The sequence below is a fragment of the Colletes gigas genome, unplaced genomic scaffold (genome assembly GCF_013123115.1).
Source record: "Colletes gigas isolate AHSC1104 unplaced genomic scaffold, ASM1312311v1 Colletes_gigas_Sc00051, whole genome shotgun sequence".
NCBI lineage: Eukaryota > Metazoa > Arthropoda > Insecta > Hymenoptera > Colletidae > Colletes > Colletes gigas.
Window position 1 is genome coordinate 449,075 of NW_025106680.1, and position 13,268 is coordinate 462,342.

The following is a 13,268-nucleotide window of genomic DNA, read 5'->3' on the forward strand; positions in this document are numbered from 1 at the left end:
TATAGTTTCCAATTTTGTTTCCCTTAAAACATCTAGTTGTTCGATGTTCCATTTAGAAACTACTTTGTTCGATTTGGTTGGACAAAAAGAGCACTCTTTTTGAATGTGTTACGCTTGAAAGAATCAAAGTGATCTTCTTTACAAAACGAAGCTTTATTCTTATTAATTGTCAGTTACATCGTTCGACTTGCTACGTAGATCGCTCTTAAGGTACACTTTATCGAGTAAACAACGTTAAACTACTCCCCTAAGCTGGCCTTGCCTCTTTCACTCTTGAACCACGATTAGAAAATATGTATTTGCTTTGTGTGTGCGTGCACGTGTGTTTCTGTATATACGAACGGTTGACTACGGCAATAGACGGTACTTTTTTTTTTATCTGTCGATCGAGTAAGATCGATCTATTTCTAATATCGTTCCTTGGTCCACCTGGATTGTATTGCGGCCCTACAACGCAAAAAGCTCAACGAAGCTAACACATACCACGAATACGATTCCAACATGGAATTTCTCAACAAGCACGAATAACGACAGCCTGGCCACTATTATCGGTGAATTATCGCGGTGGAGAAAAATACGAATTCGAAAATCGAGAACGCGGGCGAATCGGCGAATTTCAGGCGTTTCGTTAATTCTCTAAATGGCTACAAGTCACGAGTGCGCCTTATGTTCGATCGTGCGAGGCGGAGAACAAATGTCGAGTGGCAGTGACCGAGCGTTTATTAAACACAATGAAACCTATCGATGCGGCGCGAATCAAGAACATAACTCTTAATGGTAAACGTTTCATTTTTTGCAACGATTAGCGTCTAAGTGCGAAATCGAGCTGACATCTAGCTAGGTATTGGCAAGAGTAAAGCACACTTTTGTACATGGACGTTTCTAACGAATCGCCAAAGGAAAGGTGTGTTTTTCTTCGAGACAACGTCCCCGTCGTCGCCAGAGATCTTTCCTTTGGCGCTTCACCTATGAAACTAATCATTTCTCCGCCTACGACTTCTCTTCGGCATACACTAATGATTAATGTTATGGACAACACGGGCGAGACATCGTTTAATTAACAAAAATACATGGCTACGTACTGTGTTCGCGCGATAAGAAGGCCACGCTGTGTTCACATCCCCACTCTGGTACCTGTCTACTACGCTCCTTGCTATTGGCCGATGTCTGACCAATAATGGTAGCGGACAGGTACTGGAGTGGGGATGTGAACGCATCGTAGCCTTCTTTTCGCGCGAGCACAATAGGATATCTCGCGTAATCCCTTTCAGACTTCTAATATGCGTCGATCGCGTGGTAACCCGATCGATTCGTCATCGTTTTCCTTACGCTCTAACGATTAAGGTTTTACGTGTCTTAAACTAAACTGTACCACAACAAATCACATCGCTTGAAATTCTATATTACGGATACGGTAATCTTACATTTCCACTTATCACCATCTTTGTAATCTACGTGGACACTTTTCTCTATCTAGCTCGCGATAGTTCGTGGATCTGTGTGTCCGGACTTGAAACGAGACTTCCGAGAAATACAATGAAAGACTAAGCGGACATTCCGGTGATCCTTGTCTCGTGAATCGAAGGACGAGTTGTACTGTGAGTCAAGGTTCTGCCTCTATAGAAAATTATATCGCATCGTCGTCTGTCTACGAACGATCTCTAACGAAATTTAACGACAAGGTTACACGTTCACCGGTCGAACATTGTCGTCGGATTGCTGTTGCTCGCCGCTCTGCCATCCCGAGTCTAACGTTGTCGAATCACTCAGACAACACTGGGGCGTTTCTTCTTCCTGACTGCTTCTGTAGTCCCGATAATCTCTCTCTCTTCCTCTGTCAGTCTCCTCCTCTCTGAAGTAACTGGAAGCGGTCGGACCCTCTTGAAGCTGTTCGTCGTCCTTGGCCGGATAATAAGAGTATCGGCCTTGTTGGATCACTTCGTACTGCGCGTCGGGCGCCAGGAACGGGCCTCTGGCGTTTCGCGGTTCGTCGCTGTTCGCGTAATTGTCGGACGGTATGTCGCCGTTGTCCGATGGCAACGGAAGAGGCAGTCTGGACCGTTTCGACAGTTGTCGTTTGCCTAAACGGGCCGCCAAGTAGTCCACGCCCTCTGAATGTTCCGCGCCTGTGAAAATTCAGTCGATTAATCGACCACGATCGACCGTACAATACTTTTCCTACGAAACTGTTTTCGCCATTGGGTGTACCACTACCTTCTTTCTCCACGGCCAGGTCGTAGAAACTGCTCTCGGGCCCGCAACACGACGACACGTCGCCGAAATACAATTCACTTTCCGATTGCTTCGGTCCAGGGTTTGCCTCTTGTTGGAACGCTCCGTTTTCCACCCCTTTCAACGGTTTCCTGATCCTTCTGCCTTTCATCGTGCCTTCGTTTCCACCCTCCGGGTCGGTGCTGTTCGATATTTCCTCGGCGTTCTCGTAATTATCCGAGGGGCGTTTCGCGGACCTCGATCTGTGATCTGTAACGATAACGTTCGGCTTCCGAGAACACGTTTTCTTGTTGCAACGCGGCTTGCATTTGACGAGCGTGTAACCGCGGCAGTGCTTTACCTTCGTTGTTCTCGAAATTCTCTATTCGCTTCGCGATTCTAGGCCTCTGTTCGGTTACTTGGGGTCTTCTGGCCGGACTGTTTGGATCGCTGTAAGGCGGCGGAGGGCCCCACAGAGGCACCGGTGCTTCCAGAACGCTATACGAGGCCGTGCTGGGCGTGTACGGGCCCGTTTGCGCGTTTAAAACCGAGTAAGGCCCGCTCGATTGCGAATTCAGGACGCTGTAAGGGCCGTTCGTGTTCTCGGCGTTGGTCTCCGTCTGTCTGGCTTGTGTGTGAAACCCGTAATTCGAATCGGGACTCGGGGCTGGTCCTCTGGATCTAGACCATGGCAGTCGCCATCTTCTGCAAGATTAAACGGAACCATTAATCAAATCGCATTTTTTTAACGTTTTTTTTTAATTTTACATTTATAAAATAAGAAAATATTAATATTTTAGTTTTCTCAAAGTGTTATCGATTCTGACTCTATAGGACTCAGAAACAATGAACAAAATTCTCTATTTGACCATATTTTCGAGTTATACTTGTTTATTTATTTAACTACAAGCTCAGATATTGTAACTGATTCTACTAACCCGTTTACGTGCAGTGTTCGAAAATAGATCAATTTTACGTAATTTCTTTAATAATCAATCGTGTGAATTATTGGAACGAGTTCTATCAGATGGTGTTCTATTTCAATCAAGTAGCCAGACAATTCTAAAATAAGTTTTAAAAATGCTCAGAATGTTCGAAAGATTGAGAAATTATTTATCGTCTCTAGGTTTCTATTTTAACCGAGAGTATCCGTTCTATAAGTAATTGCACTCTAAAAGTGGCTGTAACTCGAGGACCAAGTCAAACGAGACACGCGTTTGTACAAACTTATTGTATCCCCAATCCTTCGTTTATTACCACGTACATCTCGTGCATAAAATCATTTTTTACTTATTTTTCTCGCATATGTTTTTCTCGCGCGAAATATCGCGATGTTCGCCATCGACTTTGAACGAAAAGCGAGCCATAAAGAGTGCGTCGAACTCCGGCTTAATTAATGCCATGCATTAACGGATTACCGGAGGATCGTTAGCTTGTTTACGAGCTTATTGCGCCCCGCGCCCGACGTTCGTGACACTCGTGAATGAAATCCGTTGAATATGTATCGTTCCCGCCGAGAACAAACGTGCACGCCACGTCTGAATTGCATCGATAACTGCTCAATGAAGTTCATCGCGGCCCGTCGAGTTCTACCGACAGTCGTAGCTCTAGTCGTTACGCGCGTTGCTCTTATGCAACCAACGCCGCCAGATGCGCGCAGAGAGTTCGATTAATCGACGATAGAATTAGGTTTCCAATTACCAATGAGCATTTACAAAAAGTTCGTTTTTCTCGTCGTTGTAAAGCATGAGAAAAGAAATTCGATTCAAGTTGCAAACGAGATAACTCGAACTCGGTTTTGTGGAAATAAATGGAGCTCGTGTACGCTGGACGTCTGGTTGAATTAGCGTACCTTGACGGTGCCAAGTCAGGATTCGGCGTATACAGATTTCCCGGGGTCTGTGCCCACCAGGGACTAGCACCGCCGCAGTCGTTGCAACATCCGCAGGAACCAGTCGGCGGTCCCACGGTGCCTCCCTGGCCGTACAGAGATCTGCATCTGAGCTCCAACTGCTCCCAGTACATCTTCTTCTTCTCGTGACTCAACAACTGGTACACCAGCATGCAGGAGAATATGCAGGCCAAGATTCCAGCGACCGAGACGCCGAACAAGGCCCTCAGGCAGGCGTGCAAGGCACCGTGCACCGCCTCGCAGTGAGGAGTGCCCTCGAAGAGGACTCCTGGATCTCCTTCTGGTGCCCCGTAACACGTGCACGACCTGCAGCAATAATTATCCCATCGTTAGGCGTCTCGTCGAGTTTCAGAGTCGGCCAAATTCTATTCACGACATTTTTCTATTTTTATTTTCACGCAGTCTAAAACCGAGTAGCTCTAATTTATAACAACGTCCACTATAAATTAGAATCTACGGACGAATTTTTTACAATCTTTTTCACAAATTTTTTAAAAATTTTTCTTCGTCGATCGTGAACAAAATCTGTCATCGATGACTTTAATTGGAATAAAAGTACCTGGCTTTGACGGTGTAAACGCATTTTCGGAGACCCTGCAACCGAGACATATGTATCACCGTGGTCGTGACGGTGACCAGCACGCACACCAACGCGCACACCACACCAACGGAACCGCAGACCTTCATCTGTAAAAAGCGAGGAACACGATTCAACAATGAAACTGTCAGCGACAGCATCTTCGGACGAGTCACGGTTTGCTTACCAGGAGACCGTATCTGTGCTTCCGCCTCGCAAGTAGCATCGTAAACAGACCCATTAAAATTAACTGTAAAACGCATTGAATGTAAATTATTATTTGTTTGCGTCTCGCCGGGAACGCGTTTCCCGCGATGGAAATTATATTTCGAACGTCAACGTTAAAGGAGGATAATAGATTCCGATCTCGCGGGTCTCACCATTATTCCAGGAATGTAAGATGGTACAGTCTCGAAGAGCGCTAGGCTGGCCGTGTGGGCTGAAAGGACCGCGTGCACTGCCAAAAAGAGACTACCGACCGCAGCGCTGAGCCCGCCACAAAGGCAACAAAGGACAACGTACTTTTTGCAACAACCACCTTCCCCGGTGTGGCCTGTAAAATAAAAATCGGTCACCGATCGCGGAGAAACGCGTGGACCGGGGGGGAATCGAAGAATGGAACGGGATGGACTTTGAGAAATCTCCAACGGTTTCACGTTCGAAACGGGACCTAATCTCGCCGAATTCATCGAATCTTTTCGTCGTCCTATCGGTTCGAAGGATCTGAGAGAAACACGAAATAGCTTCGAGATTCGATTTTCGGGTGGGCAAAACGGAATCCATTGTACGCGTTATCGACCCTTTTCAGAAATGGTCTCGCACGACTTATTCCCGTCGTGCTGATTCTTTCTCTCGCTGGATAATGATTGTCCTTGCGTGAGAATCCGACTACGGGAGCCTCGATCCGACCACAATGAGAAACGTGCCGCGGGCGAGATTCTTCGAATCTTAGTCGCCGATTACCTTTGATTAGTCGTTGGAAAATATAATTCTTTTTTTTTTCTTTGCAACGCGGTAACGTCGAGGTTTTCGTGTAAAATCACGCCAGCGTACGAGATTGCCTCCACTCGCGAGCATCGAATGCTGATTTTTTTTCACCCCAGAATGTAACAGAGGGTATATCCCATTCACTCGTCGTCCGGGCTTGACTTTTGTTATCAAAGGTCCGCGATTCAGCCGACTACGCTGTATTGGAAATTCCCTCGATGAATGTTAAGCGATGGAAGCGTCGGTACTACGTAGCCCCGAAGACAATAGCAGATTTTTCTCTATTCCGGCGACGGGCGAGGGAAGAGAGAGAAACAGTCGACAGAGCTGAATTTTTTAATCAGGTTTCTCATTAATAAAGAAGAATACTGAACCTTTCTATAGAGCGGCTAGAGAACAAGTGGAGAGATCATCTTCTGTAATTAAAAATCTAATTATTTTTCTGACGACGAGCAAAGTCTGTTGAAGAATATGTAGGTGACTCGGAATTGAAAAATTCTCTTGAAACAAGAGTGGCTAGGGATTAACGCTCCCACGGTCGTGAACAATTTACGTCGAACGACCATTCTCGCGGCAATAAAATGGCCAGCGTGAACTTTTCCTGTTCTTACATTTTGGCAGAGTTTGACAAACAGATCCCTTGCGTATTTGAACGGCTATTTCTTTCGGTTAAGCTGGTTTCTTTTGACGTGACTTCGCCAAAGGGAACGCTTTCTAATGCGGGGGTTTCTTCTCAATGACTCGAAACTCCTTTTTCTCCGATTTCAATATACGCAACCTTGCAGTAACAGTTTCCCACGATTCTCTATTGAAACTCCTACGGGAAATCGTTTCACCTAAAACCTCGGAGTACCTGCTAACTTCTTTGAATGCAACCGGCCCAAAATTCAAGACCGAAACGCCCAACTGCACCTGCACTACCTGAATCCGGTACAGTTACTGTAAAGAAAACTGGTGTTTAGACATAGCCGCCCAAACAGACTATATTTCGAGGATAAATGGACCCCGGTGGGGTTTCCAATTTTCCCCGGCAACAGCAACCATACTTTTCACTGTCCGTTCGATCTGCGTCATCGTACCGAGCTTGCTTTTATCAGAGTCTCTGACCTTATTACGAACTCGAAAACTACTCGATTGGCAACGCAGCGAAGCTGAATTCTTCGAGATTCTATCGAGCCACCTCCGACACACAACATCGAACGCGTTTTATTAAGGAACTTGTCGATACCTATTTATACAGCAACCTTTCCACGATCACGCGACCTTCTACGACGCTGTAACATAATCTTTTTTTTACGAACAAAAATAGAACGCGGATGCTGGAGAAGGCACTCGTCGCGTTAAAGTAAAGTTAAAATACAGCATTTTATAAAATCAAGCTTATCAGTGGATGATTCTGTAATTCAAAAATATATTCCGTATAATTTTTTTATTCTACTTAGAGAAATATTTCAACGATACGCCAGAGACTGTTTTTATCCTCTTCCCCCCTCTCGTTCGAATTATCACGTTCGGAGTGTTTGCGGAGAATTAATTATCGCGGGTAACTTTGTCGCGCCGGAGGCGACTTAATGGGACAACTAATAGCGGATTATACGGATATGTAGATCAGTGGTAGAGACAGAATGGGGTTTCGAGGACCGATTGATAAATTAACAAGAAGGGTTAATCGTCGTACCGCAGGGGTGAGGATAATGCGATATCGGGAAGTGCGCGTGGTTTGCCGGATGTGGCAAGTGGGAATGCGAGTGTGCCGCCATTGTGAACGGATAACCCTGATTATCCATCTCCATTTCCGTTCCGACCCGACATCGCACTATCTGAAGCACTGGATATCCATCCATCTTCCTTGTTCCCGGGCGCAACGACGACGTCAAAGTTCACTGCCTCGCGCGGAAGATTTCGGTCACTCTTTTGTCTTTGTCAACTAACACACGTGGTCGATGTTTATCTCCGTGGAGAATCCGAAAACGGGAAACCGTGGCGGTGTTCGCGTGTCGCGGAATTCCAACCTCCCTCGCATTAGAAATCCCGACTGCAACGCACGCGAGCTTGCATTATAGCAGAAACGGATAAATCGAAGGCGACGTTACAGCCACGCACTATCCACTTCGACGCTTTATGGTCTACGTTTGCGCATCGCGTGTCACCGCGACGGTGTTCGCCTCTCAAGGTCAAACTCTTCTTCGTCCAGTTTCTCATTGATCGGACCACGATCTCCGAACAACGATCGCCGAACCACCTTACTTTTGCAACGTTGTTCGATGAACTTGTCGTTCGACGGAGACACTGTGACCGAACTCGATAACGCCTTGCCACGCGACGTCGCACCGACGCAACGTTCTTCCTCCACGCGGTTCCTCCGTATGTTCGACGCCTTTCTTCCCTTACGTGTTCGGTTAGGTAGCTCGAGACGAATGCGAGGGAGCACAACAACCCAAGCTCCACGAGATCTCTGTTGGCCCGCACGCTGGGGTGTCCCACAGGTGGTGGTGGTGGTGGTGATTCCAGGACCGAAAGGCGAAGCTTAGAAATCCGTTTCAATAGAGCCCGAATACGGCATTCCGCCCACGTCTATTCACCAACGAGCCCAAATCAACGCCAGAGAACGTAAACTTATCGTAGCTTGTTGTTCGATTCCCAGCATTTTTCGACACGATGCTCCTGCTTTCGGTTGGTGCGAGCATCGACTGGTCGATATACCCTGACGATTCGAGCGACACGACGCGGCGGAGGGTTGAAATTCTACAGGGGTTGTTCCGCGATGCGAGCAGAATCGGTCAACAGCGCTTTTCGGTGTCGATAACGCGTGTCCGCCGCCCGATAACGTACTTGGCCCGTCAAGCGACTGATATTGCAGACAGCCCCCGATGCTCATCGCTCCAAGCGACCAAGGGTGGAGCTACGAGCCACCTACCCCCCGTCGTCTAATTTCATCCGAGCTCCAGGAAACGCTGTCCGACCGGGCGACATGCCCGTTTCGAGCAGAAATCAAGCGAGGGTGGAAGAGAGCACTCGGAACAGAAGCGACACTGTGTATCAGCTATTCAAATTGGCAAGCTTAAGAGATATCGATTCGATATTGCGACAGATATTACGTTCGAGCAGCGATTCTTTGTTGATCGCTTTTGTATCCGTCGTAGGTAGAAGGATCGAGAGGATAGAGTTTAAAAATTAGTTACCCCCGGCGCTTCGATTTTAGATTATCAAGATATTTTTGGTAACGTAACTTACATTGATTGGCAGACGTCGTTTCGTACCGCCTGGTCGGTCTGGGGGGTGGTCGCGGAGGAAGCGCGGGGGGTTGATGCGTTCTCGATGTCACTTCAACGCCGCCATCGCTTTCACCCTCTTGCCCTCTCTTGTTCCCTCCGGTTTGCATCACGTGGCATTGACATTTGCTCTTCGAGGGAGTCGACACCTAAACGTAAAAATTATTATTTTGCTAAACGTTGAATATTAGCGAGGAACAGACCGACGACTGTCGAAAATGAATTAACCCTTAAGTGGACTCTCGATCTCAACTGAATTATTTTACTTAATGTTGATTTATGTTAACTTTCCTTTAAAGTCTTTGAAAAGTAATGAACTAATGGAGGATTACATAAATTTTCAAATAATTACATTGACATATATTATACAATATTGGTTTAAACTTGTGGAGGGCCACAATCCACTTAAGGGTTAAATTATCTAACCCCAATAATATTTTCTCGTCCCAACAGGTTTCTATAGGGTTATCCAAATTGAGTGTCACGTCTTTCAATAGATGGACTTGCTAAACGCTTTGATTGTTCTTTGTTATATTTCATCACACGTCATCACTAAACATAAACAAATCGCCATGGACTCCTGATTTCTCGAGGAGGAGACATCAACTGGCCCCCAAGATCATGCGATCTAACTCCGTTAGACTTTTTCCTACGAGGTTTAAAAAAAAAACAATATTATAGCCGCCATTAATGAAATAAAACCCCAATTATGTAATAGTGTAATAGAAAATTGGTCGAGCTCGTCAAAAAACACCGAGGCGGTCATTTGAATGACATTGTGTTCCACGATTAATGTTACGGAGTGGACTTTACATTAAAATAGAAAAACCTGAAATAGCTCGAATAGTTTGTGTTTCATTTCAATTTAAAGATGTGACGCACGATTTGGATAACCCTGTATTTCGTTAGAAATGGATTTTATACCCGTTGAGATTCAAAATCGCGTGTAATCGTCGAGGCATACCTGAATCGAGTCCACTCCGATGAGAGACGAGTTTTTGGTATCAGTGTTTTGCGGGTGCTGATGCCCGTGACCGTGAATGTGTCCATGATGATGACTGTGGTGCTCCAAGCTCGATGGAGCTCTGTCTCTTTGTCGGGATTCGGGGTGGCCTGCGTGCAACGAATGCACTTGTTGCAAATGATGATGATGGTCGTGGACGTGATCCAAACGACTATGGGTCCTCGTATTGGCGTTCGACGAGGACGACTCGCACGATATTCCGGAACTAACGTGATGATGATTCACGCTGGAGTGGCCGGTCAGACTTCCCGACGAGCTGCCGCGATGGTGGCCGGCCAACGGGGTCGTCGAGAGGCTGCTGTTCGCGTTCACCACGTGTCGGTGAACCGCCGGCGAACCGCCGTGGTTCAACATGCTCGAATTCGACGAGGCACCGCTCATCGCGCTGGAGGTGCCGTGATGGTCGCTGTTGAAGCCCGAGTTGGATGGATAATGACTGTTCAGGCCCGCGCCGCCGCTGAGACGATGATGACTCGTCGGCGACGATCTGTGCCCCATTGTGGCGGACGCGTTCGGATGATGGTGCGTACTCGGGTTGCCAGCGGCAGTTTGGCTCCCGTGGCTCATCGATGTCGAGCTGGAACCGCTCAGGGAGCCGGGGTTTCCGTGAACGTGGCTGGCCAGGCTGGGCGCCAGGTTCCCATGATGGTGTCCCGTCATTCCTTGCGGCCCGTGCGGATGATGGACGGTCGCCGATCCGTGATGATGGGTCACGTTCGTGGTCTTGGCGTTTCCGTGGTGATGATGGGTGTGCTGCCGCTGGTGTTGCTGAAATCCCATCAGTCCATCGGCCACGTCCAAATTCGTGCCAGTTCGGAAATTGTCGGTGTGCTTGTGCACGTGCGCGTGGGCGTCGCCGTGGAAATGACCGTGGACGTTCCGTTCCGTCGACGTCGGCTCGTGATGGTGCTGATAAGGGTTCAGCGCCTGCTGAATATTCTTCAGTTTATCTTTGCTGGAAGCGGCTTGCTTCTGCGATAACCCGCCGTGATCCTCCAGCTGCTTGTCCAGATCTTTTGCGGATGCCTCCAACAACGCCGAACTACTAGACTCCAACAAAGGGCTAGGGCTGGAAGTTAGACTGTGTTGGTTATCTTGTAAGCTGCCGGATTCCTGAACTCTTCGCGCAGCCTCGAACGCCAAGTTTCGAGAGAGATCCAAGTTTCTCGCGCTGCACGAAAGATTGTGACCGTGTCTCGACAGAATCGCGCCCTGGCCCTCCATCGGTCTCGGGTTCGACGACAGGCTCGCCTGATGTTCCATGATATCGACGTTCCTGGTATTCTCCAAATTGATCTGTTGACTTTCTTGATGAGACAGCGGGCTCTCGAGCCTTCTTATTGGCTCGAAAGCGCTCTGAAGCGCTTCGAGACCCCTAGGGAGTTCTTGGCTGTTGGAAATTCTTGTACTTCCTACGCCCCGCTCCGCGACCCTCTGCGCCCTCATGGAATCCATGCTACTCATCGCGGAGCATTGGCAAGGGTGTTGCGGACTTTCCGGAACGTCCAGATCGGTGGTTAATTGCGGTTGGGACATCTTTCTGCCTGGAAATACAATATGCCGACTCGTTACTATCATCCAACAAGGAGAGGTCTGGTTTGGAGGATGAGGTTTTGCTCAATGATAGATATCGAGCTACCGAATCGAATGGGTCCCGGTCTTGGACGTAGACGACTTATAGTTTTTAAGATATTTAACATTAAAGTTATTACAGGTACTCATCTACAGAAATAGAATTACGTTCACCGGTAGTTAGTGTGGTGTGATTGATAAGGTGTCTACCACTAGTTTCCTTATAAATATTATATATACATTGTTTTCATCGTCATTGCTATGCATTATCCTTCGATCTCCAGTACAACTTTGTAATTTATTACTAATTACCAACACTATCATAAGAAATTAAAAAAAAACCCTTAGAAAAACCGTTTAGAAAAAAAATATATTAGAAGGCCAATTTGTTTTAACAGGATTCGAACCTGCGATGAAGGAAGTTTACGCTTCCAGGTAGACACCCTATCAACCACGCCACATTGGCCATTGGTAAACGCAATTCTATTTCTTTAGACAAGTACCTGTAAGTTAATCTTAACATCTAAAAAACTATAAGTCGTCTACGCCCAAAATCGGTTACCATTCGATCCAGTAGTTTAATATCTATCATCGAGCGAAGTCTGATCAAAAAATGGGCGTCAAGCCTTCGGACCTCTCCTAAGAAGTATTCTAGCCTTCGATTCATTGGCCAAACGAGCTCGCGAGATTCAATGGGCAGTCGTTTAAAGAACTAACGAATCTCCCAATTACCACGCAATGGGACGACGCTAACCGCGAACATCGCATCCGTTCCGGGCGCGGAAACGCGGGAAACTTTCGCGGCCTATTAGCGCCTTCCGTCGTTAAAACTTTTCGAATAGCTTTCGGGGAACTTGTATAAATATCTTTGGCGAGCATTAGGTGATTCTTCTCTGGAATCGCGAGGAGTGGCTTTCATGGTCCGTTACTGTGCTTATTTGGAAGAATCTCCTCCCCTCGCGCAACTAACTCTCGAGTATTGCCTTGTTAAAAAATTTTCGCGAATCCTGATAATAAGCAGCGACCGAAAGCTATTGTTGCGTTTGTTATCGCTCGGATCTGTACGACAGTCGATCGAAGGAAGGTTTCGCGGGTTGCGTCATCCTCGCGAGGATTGCCTGACCGTTGATACGTTTAACGCCCCGCGAGCCGAAGGAAGCACCGTTGCACGGCGTAGTTCAATTATACCGTCTACCCAGAATTTCTCGCGATCCGTACTCGCGATATTACGGTAGAACGTCGCGAACAAAATGTTGCATTATCAGCCCCCTTATTAGCCATTAACGGGCGACTGCGTACTGCGGAGCTATTTACGGCTACTTTAACGGAGAATCTACTTAGCTTAATGGCGCCTTTGCGTTTCACCTGCGAAATCGATCACATCGACGACTGCCTTTAAAGCACGTTTGGTATCGAGCATCTAGTTACGGGCAACCAGTCCGAAGTGGTCCTCGTAAGTACAGCCGGTGACTCTCCTCGGCCACTCGCATTCCTCGTATCTCATTATACGAACGCGCAAAGCCTCCGAAGGCCATGGTCAAGTTCGATGCCGATGGCGTTGCTCGGACGCGGTTAACTTTTTCTGTCGTTCGACGATCTTCACGATCGAGGGAAGAACGGTAAGAATACGTACCTCGCGGCACGTGGATTTAATTTCGAGCCCCGACGGTGTCCGTACGCCCCACCCCGACCGTACGCGTTACCGGACGGATC

At 47.3% G+C, this 13,268-nt stretch overlaps 1 protein-coding gene across 1 annotated transcript; it reads right to left on the reverse strand.

Annotated features, from left to right (window-relative positions):
- Positions 1-178: 178 nt before the first annotated feature.
- Positions 179-11,519, reverse strand: LOC122403374. The gene is made up of 9 exons (XM_043406866.1): positions 9,924-11,519; positions 8,922-9,108; positions 5,081-5,253; positions 4,888-4,950; positions 4,683-4,810; positions 4,064-4,429; positions 2,573-2,916; positions 2,215-2,481; positions 179-2,126 (listed from the first exon to the last, which is right to left on the reverse strand). The coding sequence occupies exons 1-9, from the start codon at positions 11,517-11,519 to the stop codon at positions 1,684-1,686; spliced, it is 3,567 nt and encodes a 1,188-aa protein (XP_043262801.1). The 3' UTR covers positions 179-1,683.
- Between the last annotated feature and the right edge of the window lie 1,749 nt (positions 11,520-13,268).